The sequence below is a fragment of the Zerene cesonia genome, chromosome 20, assembly GCF_012273895.1.
Source record: "Zerene cesonia ecotype Mississippi chromosome 20, Zerene_cesonia_1.1, whole genome shotgun sequence".
Taxonomy (NCBI): domain Eukaryota; kingdom Metazoa; phylum Arthropoda; class Insecta; order Lepidoptera; family Pieridae; genus Zerene; species Zerene cesonia.
In genome coordinates, this window is record NC_052121.1 from 5426512 (window position 1) to 5440694 (window position 14183).

Below are 14183 nucleotides of genomic sequence, written 5' to 3' on the forward strand. Positions count from 1 at the left end.
ATATGTGATCCAAGTTTGAAATGCAATAGCCAATACGTTAAATACATTTACGATGTATTCAAGTAGAGCAGGACTGAGCATAGCTTTACGTATCAGGCTGGTGAAAGCTGGTATCAAAATGAAAGTAGTTCTGGCGTCAACACATTGGTCCAAAGTCAGCGTGCGTCGGTAGATGTCGACATGATTAGCCGGTGTTACAACCTGACGTTTCTCATCATTTCACTTTTCGTACATTTAAGTAGATGGATATCTCTGTGTTTGTATTAGGTGTGTCGTCATGTAAAAGGCATGACTGGAATTATTTGTACAAGAAATTGATCAAATTGTCATAATAAATAAATATCTTCTATGATGTGGGATGTGAGCACGCTCATAACACTACAACTCTACTGAAAACCGAAACGGCGTGAAATAGTATCGTGCTTCTGTGTTTCGTATGGCGAGTGGGTTCAGTCCATTCCTTCATTCAGTCTCGAATCCTTTCCTTATCCCTATTCCCTAATGGCGGGCAGCGAATTCGCAGAGGTAATGCCTCTTACCATCAAGAATCACAAGCTCAGTTGTCCGCTATAACAATAAAAAAATGGAGGATTAATATTAAGTAGCTTTAAAAAGAACCCGTTTTATTTAGAATAAATGTTTATTTAAATGTTGTTAACGTGTGTAAAACAAGAAAGAGTTTTTTTAAGATAAATTAATTATTATCCCATTCAAAATTAAACCGAATACGTTATGTTGTATTATACAATTAACACACGAGCATTTTGTTTTCGTGTCTCATGCTTATAAATAGTTATCAGAGCGTGATAAAAGAGAAACTCTTTGGTTTTACAATTATTGTTTATTATTTTGAAACACGTTTATACATTTATACTTTGTCATGTTAATTGTCAACGCGTGGAAGTGCTGCACCTGGGATTTTTTTGAAATTGTTTCCTCTCAGTTTCTACATTCCGTATAACTAGGACCAGTACGTGGTGTATGAATTAAATTTATGTTCATATCCAGGCTATGTGTGTCTTCCGTAAATAATGTATGTCTGTCTATGCCAAATTTCATCACAATCTATAAAAACTCGCTCTTTTATAATCGAAGTATGAAGAAGGATTAAAAAAACACAGTACTAGGATAGAGACATTTTTTTCTTTTTTAAAATATTGTCAATATCAGCATTGATTTTACGGCTCGTAGAAATTGGGGTGTTGGTGTATTTTTAATACATTTTGAATTGTAAATGTATATAGGAATGCTTATAATATTTAAAACATTCCTATTCACTACGATCTTTGTAAAAACAATGTCGCGTAGAAACCTGACGCCATTCAAGGACCAATGAATGATTAGCACACGTCATATAAATAGATAATACCGATGTTTTCTTACTTAAAACAAGTTTGTATAAGTCATTTGTGATAATATAATACTTCTAGATACAATTTTTACGAATACCAAACAACATACTCAGTTGAACAGGTTTTTAAGTTTATTGCTTCTGTATCTTCTAAGTAGGTATATAGATCTTTTAACTCCCTCTCTTATAATACAAACGGTCGGCCCCGGCTTTGCCCGTAGTACATGTAAAGCCTGCTGAATTCAAGGATCACGGACATATTGAACGACGAAGGAATATTGGTCTGATAATTCTTGAGATCCTCTACATAATTATTATAGAATTACACTATAGAAGTAAACATACAATCTTCAAATGAAAAAAGAAGAAAATATCGTCTTATACATATAATCTCTAGGTAACCATAATTCTCAGTGAATTTTATTGATGTGCTAAGTGCTGGCTCTATTCTATTAAGGATACATAATATTTATTATACATGTAAGTATGGAACGTATTTCTTGTGTAATTGTAATCGTACAAGAGCAACAATATTAGGTACATTATTATGATGCCTAACTAACATGTCGTCACGTTTTTTTATTCGCGTTTACTACCGTATGTATTTATTCTTACCGACAGCAACAGTTATTTTTAGAGGTCGTCTCTCTCTTGTTCTTTTATTGCGAGCATTATATAATAATACATCCTAGACATGTTGGATGATCAAATCTACATAGAAAATTATCAAATTATTATCATCTTCTGTATCAATTCTATGAGGCTTAGGACATAGAAGCGATGTTTTATAAGAATTAATTAACGTTATTCATTCTTGTTTAGCAAGTCCATTTAAGGTCCTCTTGTGATCTAAGTGTAGGTAATCCTTGCTCAGTAACCCGTAAAAGGGCCCTTTGTGTCAGTATTTTAAAAATTGCATAATCGTGCTTTGTGTATGATGTATGAATATTTTCACATAATTCATACTATACAAATTTATTAATGGCATAATAATCCTCTAACAAGTGATATTTATAACGTTGGTGAGTTGACTAGTGACATCAACTTTAATTCTGTGACGAGTCATCTTGAAGTAGATCCCATTTGACCTAAGACGGAGGAACGTCAAAAAGGTTCAAGTAGCTGCTCCTGATCTTTTAATTAACAATTAGAACTGACTCATGTAATATCAAAAAGGATGTGAAATGGTAATAATGTGATGTAAAATTACGTCTGTTTAAGACCTACTATCTTGTCTTTTTGAACAGTAGCAACGACCGAATCTATTAATTCTCTTCACACTGTTATTAGCCCGTGACCTCATTCTATGAGTTTGAGTTGCTCATTTAAAACAATAGATACCTAACGTCGTTGTTATATCTCAAGCTTTAATACTCTGAAGTTAAATTAATAAATCGCTCTCACATGCTTTACCAATACTCTACAGGTAGGCCCACAGGTAGAAATATACGTATTGGGATTTTGTTAGCGTCATCATTGGAAATAAGCTATCTTACAAGCTTTTGCTTTTTGCTATCCTACGTTGAAAAAGACACGCAACGTACAAGTAATTATAAGACAAAAAGAATCATAGGTATTATAAGTAAATTTGCGTAATAATTTAGAATTACGCTTTTTAAAATTTGCATTTTAAAAAAGGTGTTATATAAACAACCCACGTATTTACAATTTCTCTTTGAAGTTGTTTGTAAATATTGCCTTTCATTTAATAGCCGCTTTATAAATCGTCACGGGTAAGAATTGGGGGCAATGAAATTGAAAAACTTTCATTGAAAAGTATCTCCACTGTAGGTAGTAAATATCTACGCAATGAATATTGAGTATCAAGGTCAACACTTTGATTCAATACGACAATCGGTCGATATTCATGACTCTTTTCTATAAGCTACTTCGAGTCAGTCACGTCTTATAGTCTATCACTACCGTGTATATGTCGTACAAACATATTTGATGATATAATAAACACAATATAATGTACCTAACAATAACTTATGTGCCTAAAATATTTAATCCAAATTTAATGCTTACAAAATTGATAGCTATATGATTTAATAAAATACACATTACCTACACGTTTGGTATTCGTTATAATTTACGTAGGCGAAACGATTAATCGAAAATATGTAAAAGAATATACAAATAATAAATTCAAGGTAAAAAAATAAATAAAATTCCTCAAAACACCGCGTTATTCGATTAGAGAAATGAAATTCAAGCGAATTGCGTCACTCACGTTAGTGAGAACGAAAAAAACGTTTCTTAATTGATATTTCAATATCCTATTCTCGGACTGGTCGATGATTGGCATCTTGTTTATCAGTTTAATATATTCGACTTACATACTTTTTCTTCTTGTAATCATGTTGCTACGGGGAACAGCTGCAACTGTAGTAAGGTGTGGTAACGGGAAGCGCAGACTGAGGTCGTTGACATAAAAAAAATCTATTTGTAGTAGCTTGTGGGCAGCATTGTCTTAACAAATAAAATGGTCAAGTTCGAGTCGGGTTTAAAATTTATGTCACTGTTTTTGACACGTTTAGACTAACATAATATATGTATTTTAATTTTACGACTATCGTTGAAAAATAATATCATATTTTTCTCAATTTCATTCAAATAACGAATTACTTTTGGGTAAAGTAATTAATTTATTGTTAAAATTTTAGTTTGTAGTAATGTATGGTGCGGATGTATGGTTACTGAGCAATAACAACATTTTTGGGTGCGACGATCGCTGCGTTGGCGAGATACCCACTGACCCGAATAGTGTGAACACATCGAAATATTTAACATAAAATATTACTTTATGAAGTATAATAAGTATTATATTAGGAAGGTATCTATAGGTACAACGTTATAGTAGCGAAGCTATGCTTATTTCTTACCTACCATGAACAAAATTTCAGCATTTGTAATGTTCATATGAGGAAGAGGGAACTTTCTTCCTGCAGGTTTTTCGAACTTACGTGGAGAGTTCCAAGTATTTGTTACCACACATCCATGCTCTACGGAAAAAAATTGTCAAACAAGCATATATTAATTTTCAGGAAATAATATTACAACATAAAAATAATAGTGAACTACAAAGTACAAAGCTTTAATATTGGTACATTTATACTAAAAAATGGCTTATCATAAGAGTGTCGGATTTATAAATGCTTATCAATATTCTCGAGTTGTAGCGGACATCCGGCCATCGACCGCTTGTTATTTAGAGTGAAATTTTAGCATGTATGTCTTTGGTGTTCATTTCCATTGATAGACGGCAAATGGCGGTCGAGTCCCATGTGTATGCGTGGCGATGCTGGCACGCACTTTCACCAGCGCGGCGCACGCGTCACACACATGGCATCGATTTTTGACCTCGTTTACGTTAAAGCGCTTTTGTAATAAATGCATGTATTGTAAAACGCCATTAGTTTCAGTCTCGCTCTTACAAAATCTTTGAAACTCTAGAAGTGTTTGCAAATGAGCCTTTTTGCCTCTTATATTTTTTGTAAATACTGTTTATGCCGATTTATAAACTCGCCATACTTTGGATTAATAAGTGCTAGCTTGAAAATATTGAGTACCTTTCTAGAGAATCTATAGCTAGACAATTCCAGATTATATATAATAAAGGTAGATTGTTTACCACAAAGTACATTTTGTGTTTCATATTCGATCCTTTCATATTTAATCGATCTTTTCACAGAAAAGCTCTCCTTCCCACCATATTATAGAATCTAACTCTATTATTTTGCGCGGTCAAAGCCGTTAAATGATAAATTACACATTAATATGCATACTTGAAGATGTAAAATAATATTCGAGATATTACGAAAACAGGAATACCATTAAAATATTTCAGTAAAAGTCTCAGTAGCTGTTTATTATGTAAAAGTTAGTAAAAGCAAAGATGAGTGAAAGTCATAAAAGGTATTATTTTTCAAGTGAAAAGCCAATTTTCACAATGTTATCGTCACATGTCATTCGACTAGAAAATATTTATTTGAACAGCTCATTAACAATCTTAAACATTTAAGAATATTAGTCGAAATCGCATCTCGTGTAATTATTCACGGGGATCGGAACTACCAAAAAGAATGTCTACACCTGTTTGCGAACATTGCGACAGCTATGAGCTAGGTCGTATGGCGTTCCGGCATTGGCTTGGGCGATATGGAACCGGTTTGTGTCGGAGGGGAGGCTTCACCGGACATTTACCTGGCACCGTTGCCCTAGTCGTACTAGGATATTACCGCTAAGATATTCCAATTACCTGAGGAAACTACGAACATTAAATTAATGTGTTAACGTAGATAGTGTATATAAACATGGATTATGACATGCACAATTGTTATAATTTTTACGATTAGATAAGGTTAAGTAAGGAGAATTAATTTGAATTTGTAATGTTGTTGTTATTTTAAATCATTATATTAAATGAATATGCTGTCATATCCAACATTTAGATGATAAATAATATAAAAAAAAAACTATACAATTAATGGCTAACAAATCGAATGTTATATGAATTGTTATATATCTTCTCGTATACCTTGTGCATGTTATCAAAGACATTTATATGGCCATGTATATTAATACTGTTAGGTATCGAATCGAATTAAATCATCTTCGTTTTGTATAACAATCAACTATCTTCGTACGGATGAATTATCATTATAATAAAATAATTTCATAGTCACAACCTAGACCCTATGGAACTAGACCCTATGGAATCAATATAATCGTCTAGACCATTAATATGTCTAGACTAAACACGTTTGCGTTTTGGTGGACTTGGGGATTAATGATAAGCAATAATTGTGAATTAAAATAATTTTTATTTGTGTCCAGAAGCCTTATAAACTGCTCCTTTGATAATATCAAAAATACCTGAAAATGTTCATTTATAATGAGATCGTTTTAAAGTATTTTTATAATATTACGTATTTATGTTTTAATTTCAGATAATCGGCATAATATGCATGTCCCTGGGAACACCGTTTGCGTCGTCGTGGTACGTCTTTGTTGCTGTCACTGCTTTCATCACGACCCTCATGTGGAGTTTCGTGTACCTCCTCGGCGTGAGGGACGCCCTTAAGATACCAATCAACTGGGTTTTATCGGTAAGTTATCAGAATTTTTACACATATATTTTTAAGTGTATATGCATTTACTGGGGATAAGGAATGTCTTTGTAAAAGCAATAAGTCTAACAAGTTCTAGCTAATACAATTTCATATTATGTCTCTATATTCTGTTATCCTTTTTTATATTCTTATCTGAATTTTAAAAGTAATGGAATAAGCAACTTCATTTTTCCTTTTTTTAATCACACAGGATATTGCTTATCCTGCAACTCAATAAAAATTCGGACATAAACTTCCAATACAATCCTTAGCCAGCAAATGATAAGACTGAATTTTTACATGTCCTCAATCGATTTTAAATAGCTGTGGAATAAAGGTAAAGCAATTAGAGGAAACAAATAATTGTTTAAATAATTAGTGTATGCTAATAGAATATTTAAATATGAAGCAATTATTGTGATGGCTTGTCCGCGTGACGTCATATTTAATTTTAAAATTAGTGGAAAAATTTAATTATTTGCTTACGCAATTTTTTCAACTTTTATATTTCATACTATACTATACTATTGTTCCATAAATTTTAATATAATATTTAATATACTCATATTTGTTGTGTCTCATGTACATATAAATAAACAATATGGAGTCCAGTCAAGTTAGACCCAAAAAGAAATAGGAGCAAATATACAATAATTCGCACTCAGCTAAGAGTTTATAGGATGGATAATTGTTATAAACCAGCATAATTCCCTAAAACTTCTACTTCCTTTTCTTCTTATTAAATCTGGGTGCAAGTAAAATATATGTCACAAGAGTAATACATGTCTTCTCATTGGTATCGAAGGACTCCTAGTTTTGGTGATTCAACATTGAATAGAACAATTTTTTGCCCATTAGATTTCAATATTAGTAATTGTTTTATAATTTTTTCAGGAATTGATCAGCACAGCTTTGGAGACGCTGTTCTACCTCATCGCTTTCATTGTGATGTTCACTTCGATTTATGGAAGCTATGGACGTAATGTTGCAGCTGCTGTAAGTATTCTTTCTAAAAAAATAGCTCTAGTGGAAATTGGTATACAAAAAAGAACAAGCATATATGTATCTTGCTATAAATATTAATTTATATTAGGCTCCTAAATAAACAGATCAATATTAGATATCATCAAAAAGCTATCGTTATAGATAAAAATTCTTCATTAGCAAGTCATTTATTATCATAAGGTATTTTTATGTTTCACCGAATGTTAATAAGATTTTTCTGTACATACAGGTGTTCGGTGTTTTCAATACACTGGCATATGGTTACAGTTCGTTCTTACTGTACCAAGAACACAGGAATGGCGCCACTGGCTTGGCGTGAAGCTCCAGGACCCCACCCACACCCCGCTGGGACTATTAACCTCCGAACAATATTGTTATAATTTAACTATGTACTTTTATTATTGTATAAAAATTATATTACAACAATGTACATTATGTCTGCGTTTTCGATTTTATTTTTTGACTATTTTTGAAAATTATGCTATGCATTATATGTAATTAGGAAAATTGACGAACATAAAAATATATTAAAATTTAAAGTATTTTTCGAAAAAGGCCATAATAACCATACCACCTTGGTATGACAATTTAATATAGCTACCTATCTTATTTATTGTTCTGGGTGTGTTCATATTTTGTGTGACTGTTATTGTTTATTTTTTAATCTTATTATACAGAAATAGCATTAATTGGTTATGTTTGTGGTCAGTTATACAGCGTTTTTTGTATAGGCAACTGATACCGTCCAAATGGCGTTTTTTGTTGTCACTTAGCATAGTTTATAAAGAGTTAATTCTATGATATCTATATAAATACTTTCATTAATGTTAATTTTGCACATTATAAAGCATTGATCAGTAGTAATATCGTTAGATGCCTAGTCGGATTATGATGATGAATTAATTTTCAAAAAGATTTCAAATTGTTCGTTGGATTTTGCTATATACAAATGGATTGTACTAAAATTGTATTAAACAACTAAAATAGAGTAATCTCGTTTAAATTTTACCTAGATTATACCAAAATCTAATGATGTCACGAATTTTTATAAAAGTATTTGTACGTATCGTCACATGTATCATGTACGTTTAAGAAAAGATTTTTTATTATACACAATATTGATATAATTGGAATAACGGTTGATTATGTTGTTAAGTTCTGAAATATAAATTTAATCTACATATTAAAATCTATTCAAGTAAGTACCTAGTGTTAGCAAGGGAAATATAACACAATACATTAATTTAACTATATTAATTTGTAAAATCAAAATAAATAAATGGTAACAATATTATTGTCTTTTATTTTTCAATACATAATTAATAATTTAACATATTGCGTCCAAGTACTTATCATAACTATATCCGTATACAGTATGTACATATCATTATGTAGATTTGTATAGATTCTAGTATATTAGTAGAAATAGCGAGTAGCCAATATATAAAATTGTAATATTAAGCATATTAACTCTACAAAAGACAAAAATACTTTAATAATTCCAAACACTTGACATAGCAAATTGTATCCTCTCGCTTTTGGTCATAATAATAGTTTGCTTATTTATATGCTAGAAAAAGTATTTAATTAAATATTTTCAATGACTAGGTGGAAACTGAGAAAGTAATGCTGTGTAAAAGAAAGTATGGACTGTGTGTGCAAGTCCTTGACTATATTCGGACTGAAGAGCCTTTCAAATAGGAATCCTGACACAAGTGGATTTTTTGTTTTTAGTATTTTAAAATTAAACACACATACACACACATGTACGTATACGATTGTTATAGTAATATATATATTATTAATAAATTCATACTACTATACTATACTATTTATTTAAAATATAGTAAATTTCTTATTGCAATTGTGTATTTTTTAGTTTATAAATAAATAAATAAAATGTATCAAACTTATTCCCACAAGACATAGAAATCTAATGAGGGAAGGCTTCTTAATTCCTACGTTTCATAACATTTAGGAAATTAAAATTATTTTTTTGTTGTTTGCGCATATCATTAGTGTTCCCAGTTCTATTGTATGATTTAAACTTTAAAGATGGCTGGGATTAATTCAGTCATATCCTTTAGAGGTTGTTTTAAGTGATTGACGCTGGCTTTTACTTTTCTCAAAATCTGTACTGCAGTATAGGTACTGTAGTATATTGAAAGCATAAACGATACACAAATAAACTTTCGATCTTTCAAATTGTTAGTCGATTTTAAAATAATAATTAATTAAATAAGGAGATTAATGGTGGAACGTTAATTGAATTTTATTTTTATTAAAGCGAAAGTGGATAGGTCATAGGTGTCGAAGACTTTAGAAAGCTAGTAAAAATTGATTAGTTTGACTCTGTTGCTTCGTAAAGATCATTCCTTCGATCGTTTCTAGAGATAAAACAATTTTTAATTACATATTTGTTACTAAATTGATCATGTAGGCAAATAAAAAGTAAACGTTTTACGAATTTGCTTTCGAAGTGGCTAAATTGTTCAAAAAGTAATAAAGACGTTGGAATAACTTTCAGGACCAATTTTAATTTTATAGCGATAATTGGACGTGAAAGAAAAGGAGTCAAATCGAAAATATAGAGTGATCTGTTTCAAGGGAAATTTATTAACTATTCTATTTCACTAACGCCAAGTGTCAAGGATTGTTTTCCAAAGAGATAGGTACTGAGCTGAGTGTTGAATATAGATTTTAATTAAAAATCCGTTGAATGTAAGAGATTAATTGTATATACCTATATCAATATTAAGTTATTATTAGTTTTGCCTCATGAAGATCCTGTGTAATATATTCTAAAAGCGTACCACTTCCTCCAATTTGTAGTATAGGAGTATACTCTGGTTGGATTATAAAGGATGTATTTTTATGTAATATAGTTGCCTTACGCATGCGCAGAGCAACAAGTGAGTCACCGCCTGATTTGTGCAGTTGTTCAGTGGACGCTTTAATAGCTACTCGCTGTTTTCGCGATTTTCCACCTTCCTTTAAAATTTTAAAACGACATCGTTAATAAAACGTAAGTAAGTCGACTTTATAGTTGCATACGCTTATTACAAACCTTCTTTTTATGCAGTTATATATAACTAACATTGTTTTAAAATAGGTGTGTTTATTATATTTTAAAACTCACTTTCAATGAATTGTTTATGCAATGTGATAGAAATACGTGTAACACAGTTACCGGAGACAATAAGTCTTGAAGAAATATCTAGGTCCTAGACACAATTAGCAGTATTATTGCACATATTTATATTTCTGCGAACTTCGGATTGATAATAATCCCAAGAATGTGTCAGTTATTGTTATCGCTCATATCCTTTATTAATTTATGTATTTAATTATATTGATATACCTCAATAAATATTTTGATGTTATCGGTTATCGTGTTTTAGGTATATTGGGTCTCAAAGATTTATTATTCTGTTATTATTGGAGCCTACTTGCAGGCGCTATTTTTAACAGTACATAACACTTAACAGATGTTATTTCGCTACTTGCGGAAAGTACCTATATAAACCTTATTCGCGACCTCGGCACATAAACTCGTCATGGCCCGCCAACGCGTTGACCTACACCGTACATTTTCGGTGATGACTGGATACGACAATTTAATTCATCATCCACATATATACAACATATGTATATGTATATCCATAAGGTTATTGTTATCGGAAACACGATGACGTCATATTATATGGCAAGCTTTGGCGAGCCTTCGTCCACAGCCTTTGTATTGAAAACATTTGTGCAAGAATGTATGTTTAATTTGGTTATTTATTTTTTTATTTCATAAAATATGTACGACTAACGAGATATTGTAAATTAAATTAATTGTAATAACTTTTTTTAGTCTAGCCTATAGCGCAGAAATTAATGATTTGGTTATTCAAAATAGGAATAGGTGATCGCATTCAATTTGATTAACCTGAAAATGCATATCCTGAGGACATTATTTACATTTTCAGTAAACCATAATGTCTCACACGGTCACCATCACAAGGACTACCGCGACGACGTCTGGGACAGCACTGTTTGTGAACACGGGCTACCTCGGCACTCTACCTGGATTACTTAAACTAGCTCAATTGGTAAGAATTATCTTATTTGTACTGATAGACTCACAACTTTTTATCATTTCATAGCAAACTTTTGCTATAAAAGAATAATTTCCTTACCGCATAACGTGATCAACTAGTATTTAATAATAATATTTAATACAAAATTGTCTATTTATATTATGTTCCCGGCTGATACCAATTTAAATATATCGGATTGGACATTTAGTAGCAAGGCAGTTCTAGTATTTAAATAAACCGCATTTCGGTTCGTCATTTGTACTAAATTGATTCATCCAACTGCGGTTAAATACTGAAAACTCGTTACACGTTATTATCGCGTACATGCTAAAGACCAAGGTAATGATGGTATTATTACTCAACTATTGACATGTTCGATCTATTGTCGATAAATTTACCATGGTATTTACCTATACCGAGTCTTGTTTAATATACTTAATAATTTTGGTGACATTAAATAAAAAGCATAAATATTATGAGTACATAAAAAAACAGATATCGACTAATAAGAGTACCGGTCTGATGTGATCATAACCTAAATTAATTTCATCTCATTCTCATGAGTCCGGAGTGTGACCCATTTAAAAGTTGCGCAAGGTTTGGAGTGTGGATTATTTCACATTGTGGAATTAAGAACGAAGTCTTGTTAAGAGTGTTCACGGCAAAAATATAAAATTTTGAGCAAGGGTTTATGGGTTTATTAAAAGCGAAATTACCTATCATAACCGGTAACATATAATGAAAAATGTACTGCATTAGTCATATCGTATTACATATTTATAAAAAAAATACATAAATACGACAGTAGTTATCATAATAAAAGTATCTTTTTAAGTCAGGTTTTCGGAATTTTGCAAGATAGCTTAATTTCGGAAAGAAATTGTGTCTTAAAAGATTTTGGAAGTCTGAAAAAATACGTGGGAAAGGAAAGATACCCAAGGAGTTTTCGCATAGAATAAAAAATTCTATTCATGAAGTTGGTAAACAAATGTATTTATTTAAATTAACTTTAACGAAAAACTTAACTTTAAACATAATTTTTTATTCGATATGGCAAATTACTTGAAGGTTAAATTACTTAAAAAAATAGCAGTTGCAAGTAGACTATATACGCAAATAGACTCCTATTTCGCTACATAGTCTAGTTTAAATGTATAAAAAAATATTCTTTAACGGAGAAAATTTTTGAAAGTTATCAATAAATGACGCAGCGCCGTGCGGGGTTGCTACACACACTAACGCTGCTGTAGTATTATAACACTACGGCGTAATATTATTAACCCCCCACGGAGAAAGAGGGGTGTTATAAAATTGACGTGTGTGCGTCTGTGTGTCTGTCTGACATTTTGCAAATTCATGCAATGCATTTTGCGAATGCTCTTTTGCCAAACGTTTTCTTGATATGATAATGTTGGTTTTGTAATAATGAAACTAAATGTAGGTATTTTTCCATTTTTGAAGCGCAGTTCGTGATAGTGCTTTACATTTGGTATAAATAAATTTCACTATTATACATACTTATTATATATCTATATACAGAAATTCTTTCTTAAAATGTATTTTTATCATATATCTCAATCTCAAAACTGAATAACTCATAAAAATGAATATCTTAATTTTTATATGAGAGGTAACCGTTTATTCTATTGTATGTTCTGAGTTAATTTGATTTCTTGGATTTGATTTTATCGTCCCTTTAGGCGTTGTTAAAAATACTGCCTTTAATTCTGTATAAAATTAATAAAATTTAATTTTAATTATTCTAGCTCTTGGGTGCAGCGTGCGTCGGTGTGGTCGGCCATTACTTGATGCCATTTTCAAGATACAACCAAAATCCAGAGCTGTTCTTCCTGCTGGTTTCAGTATCGTTTTTAATAGGAACCTTCTGTTTACTAACGTCATGCTTAGTATCATTTAGTACGGCTTCTATGATATCTAAAACTATATACGTAAGTAGTTAACTATATAAGTAATTTCAAACATATATTTTAGTAAACTTAACGAAAATAACGCTCTTGAACCGATTTTAAAAAGGAGGAGGTTCTCAAGTGTGTCTTTTTAGGTTTGTTATCTAAGAGAATTCTCTGGGTGAACCGATTTTTATGATTCTGTTATTGTTTAAAACTATTGCCTCCTGTGTGGTCTTTTTAAATTTAATCTTGTTCCGATAAATTGTTTAAAAATAATGATGTACTAACAAGTAAGTTAAAAAAAAGTGTGTCATTTCATATTAATTAATAAACGTGAAGTTATTCTGTCAAGATTTTATATTACAATAGAAAGAGCATGCCGCCAGTAAAGCTCATTAATAATGAATATGGGGTCGTTTTAAAGATCTATTTTGACCTGTCACTTATTCAACTGACTGTTATTTGTTTGCGCCTGAAAAAACCTAAGAATATCTCAAAAATTGTGTTTAATAACTGTATTTTCTATTTCACAAAATGTTCCATATTTCAGGAGGTAATCTACCACGGAATAGCATTTGTGTTATATCTCGCAGCTGGCTTAACTCTTATGATTGAAGTAAATCACGAGAAGAGAAATTATGGCAGAGATTTCGAACCTTACCTGGCGGCAGCAGTAAGTACAGATTTTTAAATTAAGACACTAACATACATCAATTAT

The 14183-nt window shown here is 31.2% G+C and overlaps 2 protein-coding genes across 3 annotated transcripts in view; both read left to right on the forward strand.

Moving 5' to 3' along the window:
* The window catches only part of LOC119834788, a 14276-nt gene extending 5515 nt beyond the window's left edge, over positions 1–8761 (forward strand). The window contains exons 2-4 of the mRNA XM_038359288.1: positions 6304–6462; positions 7360–7461; positions 7700–8761. Of these exons, the coding sequence (XP_038215216.1) occupies positions 6304–6462; positions 7360–7461; positions 7700–7789 (351 nt within the window). The 3' untranslated portion in view covers positions 7790–8761. The remainder of the gene's footprint in view (positions 1–6303; positions 6463–7359; positions 7462–7699) is intronic.
* Positions 8762–10372: 1611 nt separating this feature from the next.
* The window catches only part of LOC119835284, a 6023-nt gene continuing 2212 nt past the window's right edge, over positions 10373–14183 (forward strand). The window contains exons 1-4 of one of the 2 annotated variants that reach the window (XM_038360016.1): positions 10373–10495; positions 11445–11567; positions 13322–13504; positions 14016–14138. In XM_038360016.1, the coding sequence (XP_038215944.1) occupies positions 11454–11567; positions 13322–13504; positions 14016–14138 (420 nt within the window). In that variant the 5' untranslated portion in view covers positions 10373–10495; positions 11445–11453. Of the gene's footprint in view, positions 10500–11444; positions 11568–13321; positions 13505–14015; positions 14139–14183 lie in introns of both variants that reach the window. The other variant, XM_038360017.1, reaches the window with a different exon arrangement.